Source organism: Lynx rufus, unplaced genomic scaffold (genome assembly GCF_022079265.1).
Source record: "Lynx rufus isolate CCGP_SWC_20201006 ecotype Redwood Valley unplaced genomic scaffold, mLynRuf1.p SCAF_14, whole genome shotgun sequence".
Taxonomy (NCBI): Eukaryota; Metazoa; Chordata; class Mammalia; order Carnivora; family Felidae; genus Lynx; species Lynx rufus.
In genome coordinates, this window is record NW_025814828.1 from 26,640,544 (window position 1) to 26,665,794 (window position 25,251).

The 25,251-nt window shown below is 44.4% G+C and overlaps 1 protein-coding gene across 6 annotated transcripts in view; it reads right to left on the reverse strand.

The window, feature by feature from the left end:
• The window catches only part of DMD (dystrophin), a 1,630,689-nt gene that overhangs the window by 59,045 nt on the left and 1,546,393 nt on the right, over nucleotides 1-25,251 (reverse strand). For 3 of the 6 annotated variants that reach the window (XM_047076051.1, XM_047076056.1, XM_047076052.1), the window contains 6 exons: nucleotides 10,520-10,686; nucleotides 8,182-8,293; nucleotides 6,435-6,571; nucleotides 5,691-5,729; nucleotides 1,336-1,401; nucleotides 153-218 (listed from right to left, as the gene is read on the reverse strand). In XM_047076051.1, the coding sequence (XP_046932007.1) occupies nucleotides 153-218; nucleotides 1,336-1,401; nucleotides 5,691-5,729; nucleotides 6,435-6,571; nucleotides 8,182-8,293; nucleotides 10,520-10,686 (587 nt within the window). The remainder of the gene's footprint in view (nucleotides 1-152; nucleotides 219-1,335; nucleotides 1,402-5,690; nucleotides 5,730-6,434; nucleotides 6,572-8,181; nucleotides 8,294-10,519; nucleotides 10,687-25,251) is intronic. The other 3 variants (XM_047076053.1, XM_047076055.1, XM_047076054.1) reach the window with 2 other exon arrangements.

Here is a 25,251-nt window from a genome sequence, read left to right on the forward strand (position 1 = left end):
TAAGAGTCAAAGAAAAAAAAGCAAGTGAGCGGTTCCTTGAAAGAGCAAATGGCTATCACGCTAACTCCTATCTTCTGCGCTACCCTACCTCTAAAGCCCTCAAAGCAATTTCATCGTCAGGAACATTTCGTAAAAAGAGACAGGATACTTACATGCTCTCATTAGGAGAGATGCTATCATTTAGATAAGATCCATTGCTGTTTTCCATTTCTGCTAGCCTGATAAAAAACGTAAAAGCTCATTAAAACTTATGTGATTTCTTAGAATCTATTCAAGACCTAATCGAACATTCCTGAAAACTAAAGGATAAATCATGTCAAGAAGAGAAAGGAATCCTTCAAATTAAAGGATGTGTGTGTTGCCCTAACCTCTGGAGGCAGTGAGTGGTGGACCACAGCTAGTTAGCGGCTTTACATTTACGCTATAAATTATAAGGGAAGTTGTATCTGGTAGGTTTTTCTTCTTCACAGATCGATCTTCCTGGCACTGAGAAAAGGCCTTTGTTTTTACAAGAAAAGCTTCCCTAACAACAAATACACTCTACTCCTTCTCTACCCCTGGTATTTTTAGGGCAATTAAAGCTTTCCCCTGATGACAGACTTATAGAGCTAGTTCGTGCTTCCCGCGGTTGATAAACACGTTAGCGGTTAGAATACTGAAAAAGGACGGACTCACAGGTAAGCTCTCTTAACAGTCTGCCACCAAGTTTTACCTTTAAAAAAACCTCCTTCCCCTGAGACAATCGTAAACACTTTTTACCACTAAAAAATAAAAAAAAGTTAACCAAACTCTTACAGACTTATTTAACGAGCAAAAGATATCTTACAGTTAGCAAATGAGTTTTTAGGTATAACAATGATCTGAAACACAAACAAGGTGGGACATAAAGGTGCGAGGATTAGGAAAATTAATTATTCTCTTCTTTACAGCGTATCAGGGAAATAAACACACAGACGGAAAGCCAACGCCTTCATATTCTCTACGGAACGCAGTATTGCTGCTTCGCTTGGGCATGTCTGGTCTAGCGGTTTTCTAAGGTCAGATGATTTCTCAGCCAATTTATGAAACGTGCGCAGTATGCAAAACATAACAAAGCTATCAGAAAGGTTTAAAGGCCAGGGTTAGGGGGAGATTGTTCCGGACCAACGTTCTTACTGGTGTCCGAGAACAACATGCAGTGCAATGGCATGCAAGTTAGAGGGCAAGTTGATTAGTAAGTAGAAGTCAGACAAGATTGGGGGGAAAAGAAAAGATCTGTTGCAAAGTATTATCGGTTAGCTTTCCTTGGTTAGTTATTTCAATCAATATTTGCCTAGCATTCAACTAGTGTCATACCTGCTAGCATAATGTTCAATGCGTGAATGAGTATCATCGTGTGAAAGCTGAGGGGACGAGGCGGGCCTATAAGGCAGAAAATGTGATTAGTCACAGATACCATCCATTAATGGAGAAAAAAAAAAAAACAAAAACCCCACCACAGTCATGTTATATACATGGCCTAGAATGCTCTCACTCTGGCTCTCTGGATAAGGTACACATTTAGTTTTAACTTTATCTCCGATATCATCGAGTGTCTTAAATCCAAGCTGGAGAAGTGAACTCTCCTACTTCTACGTCTTTCAGAAGCCATAAAAAAGAGATCGGAATCTTCTCTGTAGAGTTTCCATTAGAGAAAAGGCTGGGGGAGACCAACTCTCTGGGGCACTTTCCTCCTCCCTTGTTAGTTTCTCACACGCTACGGTTCTGAGACTGTGTTGGCACTAGGCGGTCAAAAACGTTCAAGAGTTTACACCCATGCCATTTATTAGCTGCTCTCTCACCGAATGGAAATTCTACGTGCGCCTAGTACACTCTCAGTCAACAATCTGATTCTGAAGAGGCCAGGCCGGTCCGGGACCTCTTAAGATTCCACACCCCAAGCTATCTTGTTCTGTGCAGTTCTGTGAAGAAGCAATATATCCACCAATTTAGTAGCAGGACTCTATTACTACTCCATAAAATAAAACTGAAGGACCCAAAATGATATTGTGATTTAAAAAAAAAAACAAAAACAAAAACAAAAACTAAATTCTATAAAACGTCACAGTATCTGAAATATCTATTAGGGATACTGTGTGCTAATATACAAGAGAAGAAAACAAGAGGGGAGGATTATATACTTTGGGGCGTAAAACCCTTTTTTATTTTTATTATTTTTATTTTTTTAGCTCCAGAGACCAGGAGATTTGGTAAGGTTAACATTTTCCTCATCCTTTCCTATCAGATCTATTAATTATCCTCGAAGTTTTTATAGCACTTTTGGATTCACGTTAGGAAAAAAAATCCATCTGTTCTGAAAACCAGTTTGGACTTGGGCTTTTTTGTTTTCATTGGAGTAGGACAAAAGTTCTCTTCCATTTCTGTCCTGACACAGAAAGCCCTTAGGTAAAGGCACGAATCCAAAAGTCAACAGTAATCTATTCAGTGAGGACTGGTTTAGCCCAACGTCCAAACAGCATTAAATGACTTGGTCGAAACACTAAGAATAGGTTTGTTTTTCCTTATACTAAAAGAAAAAACCATGTAGTTATGTAGGCTGACAGCGAAAATGTACGAGAAATCCCTATTTCTTAAAGACACGCAATCCTAAGATGATGCCAACACGGTATAGCAAACAACTAGGGAACGGAGGGCTTCCCTGTGGGGTGAAGGCCTTATTTATGGAACCTGTGTTGTCTAGGTCCAGTGTCCCCATAATCCAATTGGCACTGGACAACCAAGAGGTTTCAAACTGTCAGGAGGAGACAGGGAGGACTACCCGATTTACTAGGCAGATCCAAAGATTTTCATGTGAATCTTCACTCTGGTTTTGTAGAGTTCATCTGCTTGTTCCTTAGAAGCCTGCCATAGCGCAGTATTAGAAACGTGCTAGCTAACGTTTGTTTCAAAATACTCACTGCAGGTCAAGAGAGTTTAGTACTTGGATTATTCGGTTTATAAGCCCCGTCTTTTGGAACAAACTCGTTTTTCATGTACAGACTTCTTACGAGCTGAAAGCCCACCATGAAGGAAAACGGCTGTTTTCTCTTCTAATAGTGGCAGGCTGGGTAGTGCATAGAAGAACACCTGACACCTTTGAGCTAGGCACTACATAGCAAGAAAACTGGGCATGGAAATCCAAAACACTTTAATAAAATCTTACACAGAAAATATTATGCAGCACTTTAATCCTTAACCTTGAGGCTAATTCCATGTTATTTTTCTTATCAATGTTCGTAGCACCTAACACAGCATGCCTAAGCACAAGAACTCATAATAATCAGAAATCTAAAAAGAAAAAGAAAAAAAAAAAAAGAGAGAAAGTACACTAAAGGAAGCACTTATTAAACCAGAAAAGGAGCCAGAAGGGAGCACAGTTCAGAGAAGAATCATTTAAAAACCAAGAATAAGTAAAAGTACAAAACCCCTCAGTCCAGAAACAAAACTAAATCCAAAGCCTTCCGAAACATTTTTTCTGAGAGACGGGAAGAATCCCGTTCTCCCTTCCTACTTCCTAAACACGAAATGATATACCCAGAAAGATTAGTCCTGTGATTATTAATGGCCAATTCCATCCCACCCACTACCCCTTTCTCTTCTGTGACAACCCCACTAATAACTTTTCACCCATTTAGGTTTCAAAGTGGACATGCTCCAAGAAGACTGCCCGTCTCCTTTGTGGACGAACACTATAAAAGGCTTAGGCCAGATTTAGTTTTAAAGGTAATATGAGAAATAGCGGGTAAACAAGGGCCTCCCCTAAAGAAAAAGAGAAGGCGTGTGTCTCAGTGAACTTCCCAATTCGGTGATCCACATGAGAGTCTGTTGACATCAGGGGCAATTCCTGCGAAATTCGAGCACCTTAGCACCTGGTTCTTTGCCTGAACAGGAGAGCTGGGCAATATATTTCATAAATTATGGATAATCCCAAGGGTAAAGACTTTAATAAAAATTGCTGGCATTGAAGAAAATAGGGACCGTAGCGTGCTGGGTTTTTCTTCCTCAAAAGTAGACTTTCCCACTATTTCTGAATAATCTAACAAACTTTTTATAAAAAGGCAAAGTGATTCTATGTTTCAGTCGTTAGAGGAAGATATTGTAGTAAAGAAGGTTATTAATTTTAAAGTTCTTCGAAGTTTAAGGCAAACACCCTCTACTTAAGACAGGTGACATTAAATTCACGGCCATGTTTTTTTCTCATTAGTTTATGTCTACAATAAACTTCTTCCCCCCCCCCCCATTCAGGGAACTGTTAGCTATTCTTTGCCTATTATTTTCTGCTACCTCTATCCGTGCATTTTCAAAGTGATTCTTTAGCATCATTGTCTTTAGAATATTTCAAATGGCTGGAAGTTATTCCAGAGTACATCCGTTTGCTTATCAGGATCCGGCCACAGTGAGGATTTCAGTCTCTCAATGTGTTTTGAAGTTTCTTATTTCAGAAAGGTTCAAACTTCTATAAACAAATAAACTACCCGGGTGAGGGAAAAACCATTACCTACCAAGAGCAAAAACCAGAAGTGAACCTAAGTCACTCCCCCGTTGATTAAAAAAAAAAAAAAAATCAGGTATAGGTACCGTAGCTCAAAATTAAGGGGCACAATAACGCTGCTTTAACCAAGAAAGGGAAGCCTCACACTTCTTTGAGGCCAATAAAGACTTAAAATAAACCTCAATTAATAGCTTGCATTTATCACTACAGGATTTTTAAAAAAGGATATACTTTAAATTACATGGGGGAGCGATAAAAAAGACCCAATAAAAATAAATTGAGTTCTTCTAAATTGGTCATTTCCCTCTTCCATATAATAGAGCTGTCTGACTTTAAATAAATATTTTAATAAAGTACGCTTTGAAATACCAAAACTTTGTTATAAAAACTCCGCACGACAGAACTTTAAAACAATGCACGCTTTGTTTGCTAATAGGTAAATCACAGACTCCCCAGAGAGTTTTCTAATAACATTATAAACTCTGAGCTAAATCAATTATCTGTTGGTATCTAATATTAGTATTATTAATATACACCAGTAGTAATAACCAAGTCGACAGTACACTTTCCTTCCAGTGTAAATGTCGAACTATTTATGAGCTGCATATTTAGTTCGGAGAGGAGAGCAAAATGAGTTTAGTTCCAAACAGAGAAACTCATGTATATAGAGATGAGTCCAATAGCATACACACGCCTCATGGAAATTATTCCATCAAAGTCAACATCACACTATAAAACAAATTCTCTTGATCTTTAATGGTCCACTTAGAAGAGGCCCTCAAGAATAAACCATCATCCTTTTGAAGGTCCACAAGTATTAACTCTCAAAAACTATGGCTAAAGAACGTTATGATGTAATCAGAAGGCTCTTCCCTGCTTATAATGGAAGGCTATGTAAACACGTCTCCCGGGACTGTAACTAACAACCCCTTGGTTTCTTTGATGATTGATTCCAGGCCAGGATTTCTGCCGGTTAAAACCTGACCAGGTGGGGACCTGAAAACCTCACTCTGATTCTCCTGATCTGTGGCGGATGGCCCTCGCAGCGTCTTATCACCGGAAGAAAAAAAACTGAAATGAAGGACGGGAACTTAATAGCTCTTTAAAACCAAACTAAACCAACAGAACAAAAATGGTCAAATCAAGCAAGCCAGCAGCACCCTTCAGCACAAGTACTCACGCAGAATCTACCGGCCAGAAGTTGATCAGAGTAACAGGACTGCAAAACAAAAAATGAGGTGGTGAAGAGAGACACAGGCAAACTCAGCCACAAACAAAGTAAACAAATCAAGAGAAATAAATAAATAAAGACAAAATAAAGTGCCGAGAAGTCAAAAATCAATAGAATTCAGCCAATTAAGCATGAACCGTGAAAAGCAGCGGCCAAAACGCAGGTGGAAAGTGAGGTGAAAGAAAAACAAACAACTGTGCGATTGCCATCAGATATGGAAAACACAAGAGAAGGCTGAATACAGGTGGAGGTATCGTCATTTTGATCACGAGAATCATTGCTACTTACTGTGAAGAAATTTCCTGGGACTCTATTTTCTTTCAAGGAGATAAAAGCAACTAAGCACGACCCCACAATCAGATACAAAAAAAGACACACGCCTGGCGATTCGTGAGGGCAGAAAACCCCAACGAAAGGCTGGAATCCCTCATTTGTAAACCGTCCCACATTTCTTATCAGGGAAGCAGTAGGTGTCACGGAGCTGCTCTCCCTGGGAGATCCAGATTAAGTTTTGCAACAGGTAAGTGGCATGGGACAACCGACACGGGAAAATGGCAATTGAACATCAGCTTGTTTTTCTCTTTCCAGCTAAAGTAAAATCTAAAGAAAGAGAGAGGAGAGACTGTTTGCATTTGGGAGCGAAGGAGGGCACTCGGCGGAGAGGAGCTCAAAGAGGCCTTCACCAGTACTCACGTTTCCATGTTGTCCCCCTCTAAGACAGTCTGCACAGGCAGGTAGCCCATTCGGGGATGCTTCGCAAAATACCTTTTGGTTCGAAATTTGTTTTTTAGTACCTTGGCAAAGTCACGAACATCTTCTCCCGATGTAGTCTGAAAGGGAAATTGTGCCGAGATCAGACACACGAGGGAATGAGGTCAAGGTAAAGGGGCCACTGCGGTGTTCTGCCTCGGGGCGCTCATTCTGTAACTTAGGAGACCGTAGGGGTCAAGAGCGAAGTCGGTGGACAAAAACCGGGCCGGGCCTAGCATTAACCGGTAGGGTGAACTTGTCCACCTTGTTTACCTCTCGAAGGCTCAGACCGTCTGTAAAGTGGGGGTAATAATACCTCACCAAGCTGTCATGATGAAAAAACGAAGTCAAAGGAGCACCTTGTTTCTAAAGTCTTAAAGTTGACCTCAGGTTTGGCCACACTTCCTAGTACTTTAAGGAACGATCTGATCCACGCGGACGTCATGTTTCACCCCCTGAATCTCCCTCTCTTCCACAGCATGGCTCACTCTGCATCACTGAATACCTTTGCAAGAGGAATCAAAGTGAGAAAGACACTAGGAACCGGATCATGGCTCTATGATGGAAGACAGGAAAGTTCTAGAACAGAGCTTCTCAAACTTGGATGTGCGCAGCAACTACCTGCAGATCCTGCTACAATGCAGGTTGGATTTAACGAGGCAGGGGCAGGGCCCGAGTTGTTGCCTTTCTAACAAGCTCCCGGGTCCGGCGGTGCTGATGAGTCCCGGCAGCTAGTGGTTCAGTAACATCAGACCGACACCCAGATGTGTCTGACCACCCAGTCTATCTCCTTTCCATTTCACCGGTGATTTTTCCAAAGTTCTGTAAGCTACTGAACATTTCCTCAAAACGACATCTGAGGAGAAAGTTCCGTCTCATAATTCTAGAACACTGGGCAAATTACTTAAGGCCTCAGAGTACTCATCTGTAAAAAGGGGATGATAACAATAATACCTATTTCACAGAGTAGTTTTTTTATTTTTTTTTTTTCTTTTAAGTAGGTTCCATGCCTAGCGTGGAGGCCAGCACAGGGCCTGAACTCATGACCCTGAGATTAAGACCTGAGCTGAGATCAAGAGTCGGACGTTTAAATGACCGACTTCCAGCTCAGGTCATGATCTCACAGCTCGTGAGTTCGAGCCCCGCGTCGGGCTCTGTGCTGACAGCTTGGAGCCCGGAGCCTGCTTCGGATTCGGTGTCTCCTCCTCTCTCTGCCCCTTCCCTGCTCACGCTCTGTCTCTCTCTCTCAAAAATAAACATTAAAAACAAAAACAAAACCAAAAAGGCAAATGCCTAGCATTAGTTAAGCAAGACTGGCCAAAAGCAGCGGATTCTAAATTCGAAGGAACCCACATTACCCCCTCCCCCACGCCCCCCAGCATAAAACGTCTCCACACAACCGCTAGGGCGGTAACAAAATACAGCGGACAACGTCTTCTCGACAACCACCAAACAGAGATGAAAAATCTCTTCGTTCATCCTATGCTATTTGTGGAGTAACTTCGAGGCTTCGTTCTGTGCCAGGCACTGCCCTATGCGCTGGGGATAAAGTAAATCTGGAGCCCCTTTGGCGGGGGGACCGTCTCGGGAACTTCTAAATCACAGCTGTACACACCCTGTGCAACACGGTGCAAAAGTGCAACTCCTCCCAGGTGAGCTAAGTGTCCCGCCAGGGAGGCATCTGACTTACCGGAGTGCAGTATTCCACCATGGGATAGTGCATTTTGTGGCCTTTTGCAACTCGACCAGAAAAAAAGCAACTTTGGCAGATGTCATAGTTAAAGTGCTTCAGACTCCTGTACCTGGTTAAAACAAAAACAAAAACACACCCTTAGGCATTTCTTCACGTCGAAGGCCCAAAGAACACTCTTTAATAAACCTTCCACACGCTCCTATTTCTGCAAACAGAATGCAGTGTTCATTAATCCCACAGGTAAGCGATTGACTTCCCGCATTCACAGTTCTCTGGTGCTTCTCCCACAGTATCAAAACATTTTGGCAGGAAGATTATCCCATAAACATATGGAAGGATGGAAGATGATTTCAGCTCTTCTTTAAACTCCACAAGGAACCCTTTCAGATCAAGTAGGAAGACCAAACACAAGAATTTGGAAGAACTTCCAGGAGAAAGAGATGGACGCGCTGCAGGCCCCCTACCCGTTCTGGGGACAAACGTTTCCTGAAGCAAGTATTTTCCAAACAACGTATCAAGATAAAAAGCAATTTCCGCAAATAAAGGACAAGTACACGAGAACCCTCGTTTAAAATCCATCTCGCCTCAATCGCGTTTTCGGAACGACCGACACGATTCACCTCCAGGGAGTCGCGTGGCTGATCTCTTTCAGGTGCCTCTCTCCAGAAAACCCCGCCTCTCACCCACGCCTAAGGGAAGCCCCAAGGAAAGACAAAATCGGGGTGGACAAAAGAATCTGTCCTCTGCAAGGTGCCGGGGGGGGGGCGCACACCCCCATTCTCGGTATACGGTACTGTTTCCTATTCTCCCTGCCTTTTGCTTTCTTAGAGAAGAACCCTAGCCAATTCAAATAAACACACTCCTTCTGCCACATATGGGCAGGTGGGGGGAGAGCTACCTTTTTTAGATCCCAACCATCTTTGGAGAGGAGGAGGCTAAGAAACAAGTGCCGAGTCCCCCAAATGATCTCCTTTGATAAGGGTAAAAGAATTAAACGCAAACCCCCTCTTCGGCCCTCCAGAGCCCTCCCCTTTTCTATTTTATGAGCCCTCCCCCGTCCATAAATCTCGCCAGCTAGGGGAGGTGAGGAAAGAGAGGTAGGAAGCGAAACGCCGTCCCCTGGGGCTCGCCCTCCGCGTCCCCCATGGCACCGTTCTTACCTGCCAGAAACCAGGAAGGCAAACCGTTCCTTTGTGAGCACTGCCTACTCACTGTTGTCTACCTAGGCTTTAGAAACCTCTGAGGGTTTGTGTAAAACCTCTCTGTCAACACCATGAAGCATGGAAGGACAAACACCAGGGGTAAAAGAGTAGTGAATAAAAGAAAGCACACAAATGGTACAAAGTAGTTATTAGGAAACAAAGAAATAAAACAAGTCTAAGCATAACTAGAAAGAGAGCATTTACATAGCTGTTAGGGAGATTCTGAACGGGCAGAGGCTATGTGGCTAGTTTACAACTTTATGGCTTATTCATCGCTATGGAAACCTTGATGTTGATCCAGATGTTTAAATACATCCTCATTTCAAAACGTGGGCTCGGGATTATCGTTGAGTAAGATTAATTCGCTTAAAAATAGCCCATCTCCCCAAACAGGTCAACAAGGCTGAGGATTTAAGAGCCAGTGGTTTTCCGTGACATTTTCCGAAGATCAGAATAATAACCTGCTATGTTTCCTATCTCTTTCACTTGTAAATTCATAAAGAACCTTTTCATTTTTTTTTTTTTAGCCGCTTTGTGAAATTTTCATGGACTTGCACGCTTTATATTCCCTCAGAAGTTCATTAGGATACATGCAAAGAGCATAATCAGATTCACAGGTGAAGAAGGGCTGGGCTGCTTGAAACAATTCGTTACTCGAGGGAAGAAAAGAAGAATAAGCAGCTGAGCTACCATGACAGGTCTCCCCACACAGAATCATCTCTGAGTTTTCTAACGGATTCTTAGAGAGTTTCTATAAACAGAAAAAAAAACAAACAAACAAACAACAACAACACATGAAAACACCCCCAGAGAGATGGTTAACATTTTCTGGATCTAGGAAGGAGGCGGCACAGTTAATGCGCATACCCTGGACAGACAAGTATCTCAGGGGAGGCAGGCCATCAGTCAGTCGTGGTCCACCAAGGATGCGGCTCCGCGGAGCTCCACAGTGAAGGTGGAAAGGGACACCTGCCTGATGAGTCGGAGCCACCAAAATAGCCCAGCCATCGGGGCAGTCCACAGTTCGGAAAGGGAACGAAGAACTCAGAGCAACTAGCACAGGAGATACAAGATCAAGTCCCAAAAGGTGACAACCACGCGGGAGGACGTGCCATAGTGGGGGTCCCGGATACCTGAATCCGATGATCGGACACTCCTTGCAGATGTTGCACTTGGCCTGGTGCTTGGCAGTTTCCGCAGCAGCCACTCGGTGCAGGACAGGCAGCCACACCATGGACTGGGGCTCCAGTCTCATCCAGTCTAGGAAGAGGGCCGCTTCGATCTCAGGCTTATTATTAGCCTGTGTGGACAGGAGGAAGGGCGAAGGGGGTGGGGGGGGGGGGGAGCGCAGGGCAAGAAGAGAAAGGACAGGAGGCATACGTCAGTACGGGCCCGAAATTAAGCAAAAGGCACAACGGGGGCCCAACGAGGCTCACTTTTCACAGCCCCTTTCTGCAAACGTCCCCCCAACACCCACAGGAGCCAACTGTCCCCTGAGGCTTCGGTAAACTGCCATTCCCGTGTGTGGCTGCTAGATGACGAGACAGCAGAGGAAACCAAACACGTGGAGGAAGGAGAGCAACACACACACCTGAGCCTCGACACCCCCCCCCCCCCCCGAGCTCCGGCGTTTGCACACGCACGTTGAGAAGGAGCCGGAAGTGAAATACAAGCGCTTACTGATAACATCTCGCAGGAGGTTAAGGAAAAACCAACTCAGGAATAATTGATTCCTTGTTTCTCCTAGAGAATCTATTTCTCAGTGTTTCACAGAATCATAATGAAGAGCCCTTAAAATTCATCCGGTCCCAGAGCTTCCTTTCACAGACTGGAAAACGGAGACACACACGAGGGAAGAACCCTTCCCAAGGCCGCACGATGGCCGAGCAGCTGAGACGCTACCAGAATCCAAGCCTCCTGGCCTAGTGCTGTCTTCACGGTGCCCTGTTGCTTCTCGTCTGTCCCTGTCGCTCTCCCTTTCAATGTCTAAATTTCATAAAACGCCATTCCTCCCAAACGGTTCACTGGTTTTAGAAAACTCGAAATACATTTACCTATCACTTACGGATCACTATAGTCATGCATTTTGATTACATCTCTGGTGACCCTACAAGATAGCAGAGGTGTTTTGGGGTTTTTTTTTTTTTTTTTTTTTTTTTGGTATTTTCATACTGAGCAATCTATCGTCCACTGTTTTTTTCTCATTGCCTCTTTCACGTCACATCTTCCATCTGGGATCACTTCTGCCCAAGCACACCCTTTAGAATATTCTTTTCAGTGTCTTGTTGGTGGGGAATTTCTCAGGTTGTTTGGTCTGAGAAATCTCTCTTTAAGAAAAGTTTACTTATTTTTGAGACAGAGACAGAGAAAGAGAGAGACAGAGAGAACAAGCAGGAGTGGCAGAGAGAGAGAGAGAGAGAGAGAGAGAGAGAGAGAGAGAGGGCGCATTCCAAGCAGGCTCCCCGCTGTCAGCACAGAGCCTGACACGGGGCTCGAACCCGTGAACTGCAAGATCATGACGTTAGCGAAAATCAGGAGTCAGATGCCCGACCCAGGGAGCCACCCAGGCGGCCCTCTCTTTTTCTAAATCCATACTCTTGACAGCTATCTTCATTACATACAGATGTTTAGACTCAAAGGGGGTTTGTTTTTATTTTGTCTCGGCACACTGAATGATGATTCCACTTTACCTTCCCTGTTACTACTGTTAACAAGTCAGCAGTAAAGCACACTACTGCTCCTCCGGAGGTAATTCGTCCTCCTCCTGTCTTGTGTTACGTTTCTAGGGTTTATTTATACTTCTTAGCAGTCGCCGGGCTTCTTGAATCTTTAGTGTCTTTGGTCAGCTCTGGAATCTTCTCAGTCATGATCTCAACAAACAGCGCCTCTTCTCCATTTCCTCTCTGTTCTGCTTCCAGAAATCTATTAGATAAATGTTAGACTTTCTCAACCTAGCCCACGTTTTTGTCTGGACAGGCCCTCCTCGTGCTTCGTTTCTAACAATCCCTTCTACCCTACCGGCTGGCTAGCGCTCTCTCTCTTGAGGAGCTTCCAGTCGGCTATTAAACCCATTCAGTAAGTTTTAAATGTTGGCTGCTGTACTTTTAACAGCCGCAAGGTCTATCTGGTCATTTTTAAGGTCATCTAAAAAGTCTAGGGCTCACTGCGGAGATTTTTCAATGCCACCTGTTGTTCTTTTAACCGAGTAAACGCTTTTCCAACAAGAATCTACTGATTCCGAGGTATGAAATTCCTACGGGTCTGCTCCTGCAGCCTGCCGTTTCGGCTGGTCCTCAGGCACCCTGGCTTGCTTCTTGCGGGCTTATTTTTTTTTTTTTTTTTAACACGTACTACGGTGACCTTAAAAAAAATCTTCTGGAGATACCTGGAGCCCCAGAACGGAAGTGTTTTCTATAGACGCGACCGTCATTTGCTTTTGCCCACAATCCGGGGGGCAGTGCGCCTGTTCCGAGACCAATGTAAACGGAACATACGAAGGGAAAATGTAGTATCACGCAAGTAATGAGTATTTGCACTGTAAACCCATGTTGCTTCTCTTGGAACGTGGCTCACTGAGAACGAATCTACTCGTACTGCTGACAGGAGCGCACCACGGTTTAAACCGACGGGTCATGCGGCTCACAAAGCTCACCACTCGAGCAGTAGTCCAGTCACTACCCCTGATTGTAAATTTAACAGTATAATGAGCCCTTGGACCTTGAATCTCCTAGCTGCGAAATGCTACCAACTTGAGGTACTGCTCGAAAGCTTGGGTTGAGCGCTTTTCTCTGTGGAGAGCGCCATCACAGAGGTACTCTGTGGAAATTGGAAAAAACAAAAAAACAAGAATTACAGAACCCGAAGATCAAAGGGAGCGTGCAAGCGAACTCATCCTCTTGGAACGGCACCACAGAACTGTTAGACCTTCCATGACCACGGAGTCCAAACTCTGATGCAATGCCAGTGTGCTCTTACCGCCACTAGAGAACCATCGGCCGGGTGAGGGAGCAAACACCCTCAGTGGATGACCTTGAACACTTGAGTACAGGTACGCCTGTCAAAAGCGCGTCATCACACGGAGCTGAAATCCACAGAGCAGAGCAGAGGCCGGAGAATCCTGCCACGGAGAGTTCAAACGCCAACCATTTACTGGCTGTGTGACCTTGGCAAAGTAACTTTACCGTTCCGTGTCTTAATCTATAAACAGCACCTGCCTCAGAGGGTTGTTTGAAGATTTCAATGAGTGGAATGAAAGGCACTTGGAACCCCGTCTGGCACAGGGCAAGACCAGAAACCCACATGGTCTCAGGCTTTACAGAGCCCTTCCAAGATTTTACCAGAGCGGTCATGTCTGTCCATGCTGCTTCACCCCTGCTCTTTTATTTACTCCTCATGGGACATGCCTTCGTTTGCCACAGTCCTTTAGGAAACTACTTTCCGAATATGATCTGCTGGGAATGGTCACTCCACTGGTCTGGCCAGTATAACTGGATGACTTTCTTTTATTCTGTTGTACGTGCACATAGGGTTTCTGTTCGGGTATAATCTCTGGCTATTTCCCAGTGCATCCAGCAGACCCAGCATCCAACAAAACGCTTCAAGAAAAGAATTATGGAACTTGATTACGGAAACACTGCACTCATTATATCTGCCTCTTAAAATTCTTTTCTTTTTAAATTTTTTTTAAGTTTCTTTGTTTTTGAGAGAGCACGCGCGCGAGCAAGGACGCACACACGTGTGCATGCACAAGCAGGGAAGGGGCAGAAAGAAACAGAGAATCCGAAGCAGGCTCCGGGCTCTGAGCCGTCGGCACAGAGCCCGACGCCGGGCCCGAACACGCAAACCTAGAGATCACGACCTGAGCCGAAGTCGGACGCTCAACTGACTGAGCCACCCAGGCACCCCTGCCTCTTAAAATTCTTAATGCGTGTTAACATACTAAACGCTGAGGAGTCGTTGGTAAAGAAACACGTCAAACTTTGTCTGACCTCAGAATTTCCCATACTAATTATTCAGTGAGCCCAAGACCTTTACCTTTCAAAAAACAAAACAAAACAAAACAAAACTCCAAGGCTTGTCAACACCACAAGGTCCTCATGCTGGGTTGGGCATAATGGGAAATGCTGTTCTTGGCTGTTTTCAGTGATTCCTCTAGTCTGTACTTGCTCAGTTGGGACCTGTGTCCTTTCCCTTTGGTCAAGGACCGGGCTGTTGGTTTGGGCCGGCTGTACCATCTCATCAAAATTTTTAAGAATTCTGACTCTCCAAGCCGAGAGATTAGCTGTTCTTCCCTGCTTTGTGTCCTTTTGGTGTTTTTTACACTTCTTTTCTTTTGACATACTTCTTCCATTTGAAAGCACGTGTTCTGTCTTCATCAAAAAGTCAGTGGTGAGGGGCGCCTGGGTGGCGCAGTCGGTTAAGCGTCCGACTTCAGCCAGGTCACGATCTCGCGGTCCGGGAGTTCGAGCCCCGCGTCGGGCTCTGGGCTGATGGCTCGGAGCCTGGAGCCTGTTTCCGATTCTGTGTCTCCCTCTCTCTCTGCCCCTCCCCCGTTCGTGCTCTGTCTCTCTCTGTCCCAAAAATAAATAAACGTTGGAAAAAAAAAAAAAAAAGTCAGTGGTGAAAATATCAAGCAGGGCCAAGGTCGGCCAGGAGCCACCGCCGCGAAAGCGCGCGGGCGGCTCGGGCCGACGCAAATCCAGGATTCAGCCTTCTCTGGTTAAACCAGGACTCCCCCCGGGTTCTCTTACTGCGGAGTCCGCTACACTCGCTTTTTTCCACCTTGTACACAAAAGCACAATGAGAGACTCTGTCAAAGGAGCCACAAGTTTCAGCTGCAACACGTCCTCTAACCATCTCTTGCTCCACTGGTCTAGAAACGAACTTTATCAAAATAAACCCTTTCTAGCTCGGAGACAAACCAGTACAGACAGCCAGTACAATGGCGAGCAGCAGTAATTCATTCCTCCTGAAAACGTGGATTTACTGTTGCTTAAGCTGACCCTAAGATATTTTTTTCCGACTCGGTTTTAAATGATCGTGTGTTCAATGGTGGATTAAAAGCCGTGCTACGGAGGAAAACTTCACGCTTAATGCAGGCAGTGTGATAAGCACAGAAAGCTCCTATTCATTGCAGAAGACGGCAAGTAAAACTCTGACCGTGAGTCAGCGACAAATGCAGGTGTATAACAATAAAAAAGAAAGCAAGAAACACCATGACCACGACGTGTAACTAAAGGCAAAGCAAGTACAGCGTGAGGAAGTGGGTCTCATTACCCTCAGAACTGTTCAAACCCTTCTTAGAAAATGCTGTCGAGTTCTGGTGGCTACAGCTGACCCAGAACTTAGACAAGGCTTGGCAGAAAGGCACAAGGATAATTAAAGGGTTTGAGAGACCTACGAGAACAGTTTAAGGGAATTGGGATTATTTAGCCAAGAACAAAAAAAGAGAATGTGCCAGAAAGAGTGGCTGAAGGGGCGATTTAATAACAGTTTTCAATTATGTGAATGGCTCTTGCATAGGGGCCTGCGACCAGCTGTTCGATCCCTCCGCTGAGGACAGAACAAGAAGAAACAGGCTTAAGCAGCATGAACGATTTAGGCTGTAACTCATACAGAATTTCCTGATGCAGAAAGTTGTTAAAGCATTAGTGTGAATTACCAAGGGAAGCTAGAGAATGTTCTGCCTTTTCAAAATACTATAGATTCTCTTGTGCTTAAAGGCTGGAAATCCTCAAGGTTCTTTCTAGCTCCCAGGACGGGAGATCCATCATTTTGGCTCTTTTAAAACTGCTCACCGATGCCAACTGACAGCACCGAAGACGAGATACGGGGATTCACATTCTCTTTCTGTTTCGATCTTTCATTTTTACTACAAACCATCCTGTATCCTGGTGGTATACTCCCTCTCCTTTTGTTTGGCAATAAAGAAGGAAAGAATTAAAAACCAGGCAAAGCTTCCATAAAGATCTGACAGAACTAAAACTAAACCCCAGCTAAAATGACGTTCTGGCCTTCTAGAAAAAATAAATAAGGGCAGATTGGCCGAAGAGGAAGCTGTTGAGGACAAAGGGCAGGTATGATTGTACCGAGTTGAGATCATCCTTTTATAAATTTTTTTTTTTTTAATTTTTTTTTTTCAACGTTTATTTATTTTTGGGACAGAGAGAGAGACAGAGCATGAACGGGGGAGGGCCAGAGAGAGAGGGAGACACAGAATGGGAAACAGGCTCCAGGCTCTGAGCCATCAGCCCAGAGCCCGACGCGGGGCTCGAACTCACGGACCGCGAGATCGTGACCTGGCTGAAGTCGGACGCTTAACCGACTGCGCCACCCAGGCGCCCCTGAGATCATCCTTTTAGGTGCCATTATTTGCTGGCCTACATATAGGCCTCCGATCGTTTCTCTCGGTATCAAGGATGACCCTTGCCCTCTCTCCCTGAATCGCCACTTCCTCACATGGAAAGTTTGGAGTTAGGGGGATTTGCCGGGGTTCAGAATAACTTTGGGGTTTCTCTCATGTTATACTTTCCGTAAACCCTTCGGCACCAAAGGACCAGGCCCTAAGTGGCTGCCACGGAGTCAATCTGAACGTTCATTTTTCTATCGGGATAACAGTATTAGTTCGTGGCTGCAGAGGAAACGGGATGGGAATATTTCTCAGCATGCCCAACACCCCAGCCACCACAAACACATACACTGTACTTTTAAGAGCGGACAGTGAGCATCTCAACTTCGAGGTTTTTGAAAAAAAACATGACAGTGCTTAACAAACTGAAAAACTGTAGAAAGGGAAGTCAATGTTATGCAAGAGACTACCCAGTGGTTCTCAGATGATTCAAAAAAAAAAAAAAAAAAAGAATTAATAACCTAAAAACAATACATGTCTAAACCTAAAGACAGGAACTAGGCTTCCATCCCCTCCATCCAAGCTTGCAGAATCGAATGGAGTTGAACGAGGGGACAGGAATTAAGCCGCAGTGTGACCACAATAAAAAAAAAAAAAAAGGATTAGAGTATCTGAATGAGGTTAGAATTAAAAAACAAAACAAAACAAAACAAAAAACTGCCGAGTCACCCTGAAAGAAAGAGCAACAAAATTAAACCCAGAAGGGTTGTCTAAGGAGGAGAAGATAGAGGAAGAACATTCTCTAACTGGCTCAAGTTGACTTTTAAATGCTTTCTAAAGTAAGTGCCTCTGTGGGTCTGTCTCTTATTACATCGTACACCAGAAGGCTAAAAGTCTCTTTGTAAATATGGAGGACATGTTTAGAATGATCTGGCCTAAAACACAGGAATATACAAACTTCACACTGGAAACCAGGTCTGCAGGGAAACTCAAAGGCAGGGAGCCATGCTCGAGAGGTCAGTGGTTCTCAGGGAGGGACGGTTCCACGTCCCAGAGGACATGTGACAACGTCTGGCGGCATTTCTGGCTGTCACCGGGGGGGAGGGATGTTACTGGTGTCTGGCAGAGAGGGGCTGGGGTCCTGCTAAATATTCGGCCGGCAATGCACAGGACAGGCCCCCCCAACTAAGAATTATCCAGGCCCGCCCAAGTAGCAGCAGTACCAAGACTGAGAAACCCTGCCCGAATGTTCACATCTCACATGACCGCGGGTCACGTGGCAAAATTCAGAAACCAACACGGGGACCTAGTGTTAAGTAAGCACCAGACATCCCTGGAGCCCTGTGGGGCATCCCGCGTGGAAGGAGCTGTCCTCTACAACACAGAACCGGAGAAGCCAGGAGAGGCCTGTTCCGCTATTAAGTGGGAGATGAAAACCACATTGGTCAATATATTGTCCCCAGAGGAAAGAAAAAGGACTAAAAAACAAAAACAAAAACAAAAACAAAAACAAAAAACAAAAAACAACAACAACAACAAAAAACAAAACCAAGCTAGAAGTCCTGAGGGAGCCTGCTAAAATCATAGACTCAGATCTGAACTCAAGCTGCTTCTCAAAGAGACAACCCTATGCAATGTCTTCCAGGATAAACAGCAGGAGAAATGTATTTATTCATGGCAAATAATTATCCCAATCAGTTGGTTTCAGAGAGTGTGTATGTGCACGTACACACGTGCATGTATACGTGCATGCACGTGTGCTGTGATTTTATTTAGGAGAGGTCCTGCCCGTTTATAAGAAAAATAATAACCAGGGGTGCCTGGGTGGCTCAGTCGGTTGAGCGTCCGACTTCGGCTCAGGTCATGATCTCATGGCTTGTGAGTTCGAGCCCCGCGTCGGGCTGTGCGCTGATCGTTCGGAGCCTGGAGCCTGCTTGGGATTCCGTGTCTCCCTCTCTCGCTGCCCCTCCCCCGCGTGCGCCTCTGTCTCTCTCTCTTTCTCTCCCCCCAAAGTAAATAAACATTAAAAACAGAAAAATAATAACTAAATATATAAATGTTGAATACATTCCCACGCATGAACAGAATTTCCAAACAGTGTCACGGACAGAAGAAGGTAAATTTAGGGACAACACGAGGACAAACCAAGGATTTTTTACAAGTTTCATATGGTGTTCCATTAGTAAAATATCCCCTTCATAAATCCAAACAACCATTTCAATAACACTACCACTGTGAAGAGATAAAGGCATTCATCACTCACAACCCAACGCTTCTGGCCCTGATTGTGAAATGCTTGCATTTGGGAAGATTTGCTAAATTTAAATTGACCCAAACTGTGTTGTGCATTAGTGTGTACACAGAGACTTTAAAACCACAAGGAGAATGGCCAGCCAGGGTCAGACGGTATAGGACAGGCAGTTCCTGGCTGTTCCCTGAGCTGTTATTACGATTTCTTTAACAACCTCTAAATCTACCAAGGGCATCGGTGGAATATTTTACATAAGAGAGAAGTCTGCACTAGCAACGGACATAAAAGGAGGAACAAGAACGAGCTGTAAAGAATATTAATGACTCTTCCTCCAAACAATCCCAATTTTTATGAAAAGCAAACGAGTGATAAAAAAAAAAGTCTCCCATAAAACTATACAAAACCCGCACGTCACAAAACAGAAGGATTTTTGATCCTCTTAGATGCAAGATGCTTGCGCTTTACATGTGAGTTGCTCAGGAGGTGAGAGTCACGGACACAAGGGAATACTGATGGGACATTCCACACAAGGCTGCTTCACATCTTGCTTTTAGTCTATGCTACTTCTCTTCAGACAGGGGTTGGTCTCAAGTGAAAGGCCACACTGTGTGCACAGGGCTCTTTGCTGTCCTTGCTATCTCTGTTACAAGAGTCGTTACCCCGAAGACCAGGCAATCTTTGCTGGGAACGACCAAGCTTTGAAATGAGCACGGTGATCCATTTCCTGTTCTGCCTTCTCCATTCAGAACATTTAGCATCTAATCAAAAAGGGATACAGGCCCCACAACGTTTACAGCAGCATTATTCCCAATAGCCAAATTTTTATGGAAGCAAGTGGCCAATGTGGCCAAGTGGCCAATGACTGATGAGTAGAAAAAGAAGACACGTTGTGTGTGCGTGCGTGTGCATGGGTCTGTAATGGAATATTACTCAGCCATTAAAAAAAAAAATGAGAGGTGCCTGTGTGGCTCAGGTCACCATCTCACGGTTTGCGAGTTCGAGCCCCGCATTGGTCTCCGCGCTGACCGGTCAGAGCCTGGAGCCTGCTTTGGATTCTGTGTCTCCCCCCTCCTCCCTCTCGCTCCCTCTCTCCCCCTCCCCTGCTCGTGCTCTATCTCAAAAAAGAATAAACATTAAAAAAAGAACTTAAAGGAGAATGAAATCTTGCCATTTGCAAAAACGTGGATGGATCGAGAGGGTATCACGGCTGAGTGAAATACATCAGAGAAAGACAAACACAACGTGGTTTTACCCAAATGTGGAATTTAAGAAACAAAACAAATGGGCAAAAGTTAAAAAGAGAGACGGTCAGGCCAATCAAGAAACAGACTCTTAACTGTAGAGCGCTGACAGTCACCGGAGTGGAGGGGGGTGGGGGGATGGGTGAAACAGGTGATGGGCATTAAGGAGAGCACCTGTTGTGATGACCACCAGGTGTTATATGTAAGTGACGAAACACTGTACTGTAACCTGAAACTAACAGTAAACACTGTATGTAAACTACACTGGAATTAAAATTAAAAAAAAAAAAAAAAAAAAACCGGGAGGAAAAAAACACAAACTGTGCAATACCCACAGAATGGGATACTGTTTAGTAAATAAAAGGGAACGATATGGATACACACAATAAAAATAAATTTGAATTATGCTGAGTAAAAGCCAGGCAAAAATGAGTACCTCCTATAAAATCCCATTTGCCTAGAACTACAGACTATGCGAGGGGGTCTGTAGTGACAGAGAGCGGGGAAGTTATCATCGCAAGGTGGGGGTGGGTACCGGGGACCTGTAGGCATTCCCAAGGGGCCTAAAAACACTTCTGGGGGATCACAGATATGCTCATTTTGATTGTTGTGCTGGAGTCATCATGTGTACCCGTGTCAAAAATTATCAAATTGCGCACTTTAAAACTCTGAAGTATAAAAATTAATTCATTACTAAAGAGAGAAGATAGGAGAAATGAAAAACCTTGAGGATAAGTAACTCTTGATAGAATGTGTAACTATGCTACAGAGGAAAAAAAGGCTCAAAGAAGTTAAGGAAACAGCTCAAGGCTATCTATTAACCGAATACTTCAATACGTGTACATAAAGCAGTCTTAAAAAAGGAAAACACAAGTGATTTCCTATGGGAACAGCTGATGTCTGAAATCTTTTCAATCTTTAACCTGTTGGAGAGTTCTAGAGGCTCTGAGACCTAAGCAAGGCCTACCCGAGACAATGCCCAGCTGCTTAAATCTCCAACAAAATTCTGCACTGACCTACGGACAGCCATCTGAAAGGACAAAGTGAATTGTCAAAAACCATTGTGATAAACACACGCTCCTATCTTTTCTTTTTTTAAAAAACATTTTTTTCAATGTTTATTTTTTGAGAGAGACGGAGGGCAAGAAATGGGGAGGGGCAGAGAGAAAGGGAGACACAGAAGCTGAATCAGGCTTCAGGCTCTGAGCTGCGAGCAAAGAGCCCGATGCGGGGCTCGAACCCACGAACCGGGACTCAAAGCCATGAACCGGGAGATCGTGACCTGAGCCAAAGTCAGATGCTTCACCGACTGACCACCCAGATGCCCTAACACTCCTGTCTTTTCCGATCACCTCCCTTCCCCCGTCTTTGTGGTACTGCTTGCAACGGCACGTATGACCTACAAAGGCTGACAGGCTCGGGTCAACATATACTGAAGTAGCAAACAGGAAAAGAACCACAAGAGCCTACGAGCATCTCAACCCTCATGAGCACACAGGTCCTGTTAGACGCTTTGGTTAACCTGTCACTCCCATAAAAGAGCTGGCTGCTGCTACGGGAATGTATTATTTATCAGATCCCTGTTTGCATCGCTACGGAGGAAAAAAGCACGGCTGATTCTGTGCGCTGGCACTTTAGGCAATGCCATGGCAAAGGGAGCATCCGAAGGCAGCTCAGTCAGGAGCAATCTCATCTCTGGTACATTCAACATCACATTGGATGTCCGCGGGCAAAGTCAAAAACGGAGAGGGAAGACACGGGAACGCCTCTTGACAGAAGAAACCCAGCTACTGCGTGCGGAAAGAAAGGTAGAATGGAAAACTGCTCTTCCGCAACCGCCAATACAATCACTGAATTAGAAAAGGGTCATCACTGGAGGCTATAATTATAGGGTGAAAGGTTGTTAAGGAATAGGATATTGACGGTCCCCAAATATCGCACCAATGACTTCCTGATTCCAAAGGGCAAAGGACACTTTTACGTGGAAATATGTGGCAGATGCGTCCTTCACATACTTAGCATTATCAGTTAAAAAAACAAGGTATTCATTTGTCCCTCCAGACGTGATGTAGCGAGCAGACATCACCTCTGTTGTGTTCTTGCCCCCCCCCCAAAAAAAAAAGTTCACCTGAATCTCATCAGGAAGAAATAACTAGAAAAATCCCCAATGCACGACAGTCTTTAAGAGAACTGGCCTGAACTCCCAAAATGTCAGTGTCATGAATGCGGAAAAAAAATGCGAGGAGACTGTTCCAATTAAGTGAAAGCACAGAGACACAACAAGCAAATCCAAGACAAAAACCTTGACTAGATCCTAGGAGCAAATAGCCACCCATGAGGAACACTCCAGGGCCATGGGGAAATTTCGGTGCGGACTGCATGCTACGTGATGTTACTGAAAGGATGTTACATTTCCACCATGAGAGCTTTGCAGTTACGGAGGAGAAAGTCCTTTAAAAAAAAAAAAACCAAAAAACAAACCCAAGTGCTGAAGTGCTTACGGGCTTATGTTTTCTGGTGTGATGCCTGTGGGCTTTTAAAGCATAAAGGGGAAAACTGTGCTTGTGTGTCTATATTCAAATACAGGCGCAGGAACGGAGTGAGCAGAAGGGGACTGTTCACGGGACAAAGTGCTAACCCACGGGCCGTACAAAGGAGATGTACGGGTGCTCATTGCACTGTCCTTTCTCCTTCATGCTGGAAGTTCTTCCAAAACACAACACTGGCTGGAGACCAACGTTCCTTCCAAATCACCCCTTCATGGGGGAGGGCTTTAATAAATGTTACAGGGGAGGGGAAATGGCATTAATGGCATCGGCTACAGTGTTCCTGAAACATCCCCTCATTCTCTGCTTGAGATGTGCTTTTCCCAGATACTTGTGAATTTTCGGCCTAAAAAGGACTTGAAGTCAATCCCTACATTTACGGAAACTTTTCATGTTTGAAATAAGGATGGAGAGGTCAAGAGTTGTGTTTGTGAGACGAGAAGTAAAAGGTTTCCCATCACTGCTGTCTTGGGTAGAAACTAGGTATTTTATTTAAAGTTCTGAAGATAATGAGCAGGTTGGAGGCCAGCAGTCACTGCTCTAAATATTAATCAGGACTCTGAATTACCCATTAAAGATAAAATCAGCCCAAACAATAACAGACAGTGATTATCCACTCTTCATTTACATGTTCAAGGACAACTGTCCTGACCTCAGGCTCTCCACTCCACCTGACTAATAAACCAATTAACACCATGGCTCCAGGGAACAGAAGCCCAATTCTTAAATCTATGCAAATCCGTAAGTATACTCAACACGAATTTATGCTGGTTCTTACTGAACAGAAAGGTTTCCTCTATACACGGTAAAACGCATCTATCTGTGTAGATATCAACAAAACATACTTTCTCAAGTACGTATCAGGGCAGGTTTTGCTCAAGCACAAAGTATAACATTAGCTCTTCTATTACTGCCTCCTACAATCATTTGAAATCCAGCTCAGGGAAAGGCAAAATCATAGGAACGGAAAACAGAGTCATGGTTTCCTGAGACCGGGAGCACGCAGGACGGCAACCTAGCAAGAGAGAACGTCAGGGCCGATGGAAATGTTCTGGGTCCCGACTGCAGTGACAGTAACACAATGCGTTTGTCTCAATTCACAGAACTGACCACCAGAATACATTTAACCCCATGGTTTTTGTTTTTTTTTTTAACGTACCTTTAAAAAAAAGAAAAAAATTTTTGAAATATTTGATCAGATGTCAAGAAAAAGAAAACCCAACCCAAAACAAAAACCTCCAGTTGTTAGAGAATCAAGGTACACTAAAGGCCCTGGATGAACAGATAAGGATATCCCAGGAGGAAGTGTTACCGGTCCCTTCATCTTAAATAATCTTTGCAGAAAGTATTTTCCATTAATGCGGCACCTGTGTGGCTCAGTCAGTTAAGCATCTGACTTCAGCTCAGGTCATGATCTCGCGGTTGGCGAGTCGGAGCCCCGCATCAGGCTCTCTGCTGTCAGAGCTGAGCCCGCTTTGGATCCTCTGTCCGCCCCCCCCCCCCCGCCCTCCCCCGCCACTCATTCACATTCATTCTCTAAACAAACAAACAAACAAATAAATAATTTTCCATTAAAAAAATTCAATTTATGAGCCAGTGACAAACTGGCTTTACTGAACTCATGTTTCCTCGTTTCCGTGAGTGTTTTGGGTAAGTTTCCATGTGAATTAGAATTGATGGTGAACTTGGGGCGCCTGAGTGGCTCAGTCGGTTAAGCATCCGACTTCGGCTCAGGTCATGATCTCGCGGTCCGTGGGTTCGAGCCCCACATCGGACTCTGTGCTGACAGCTCAGAGGCTGGAGCCTCCTTCAGATTCTGTGCCTCCCTCTCTCTCCGCCCCTCCCCAGCTCACATTCTGTCTCCCTCTCTCTCTCAGAAATAAATAAAACATTAAAAAAAAGTTTAAAAAAAACTTAATGGTGAACTTATTAAAGGGAGTCTAGAATACCCTTCGAACTAAAAAAGCATGGCTGTCAAAAAAATTTTTTTTCATTAGCACCTCTGACTCTTGTGGCAAGGGAAGGGAAACATTGAGGGAGGGAGGGAGGGAGGGAAAAATTTGGTCACAACAACGAACTACTACTTTAGAAGGCAGAGCAAAGAAAAGCACACTGCTTATTTCCCTTAGCAGTTTAAGTGAATGAAACAGGTTTCTTTTTTTTATATTAAATATAATTTATTGTCAAATTGGTCTCCATACAACACCCAGTGCTCATCCCAACAGGTGCCCTCTTCCATGCCCATCACCCATCCTCCCCTCCCTCCCACCCCCCATCCACCTTCAGTTTATTCTCAGTCTTCAAGAGTCTCTTATGGTTTGCCTCCTTCCCTCTCTCTAACTTTCCCCCCCCTTCCCCTCCCCCCATGGTCTTCTGTTAAGTGTCTCAGGATCACATATGAGTGAAAACATATGGTATCTTTCTTTCTCCGCCTGACTTATTTCACTTAGCATAATACCCTCCAGTTCCATCCATGTTG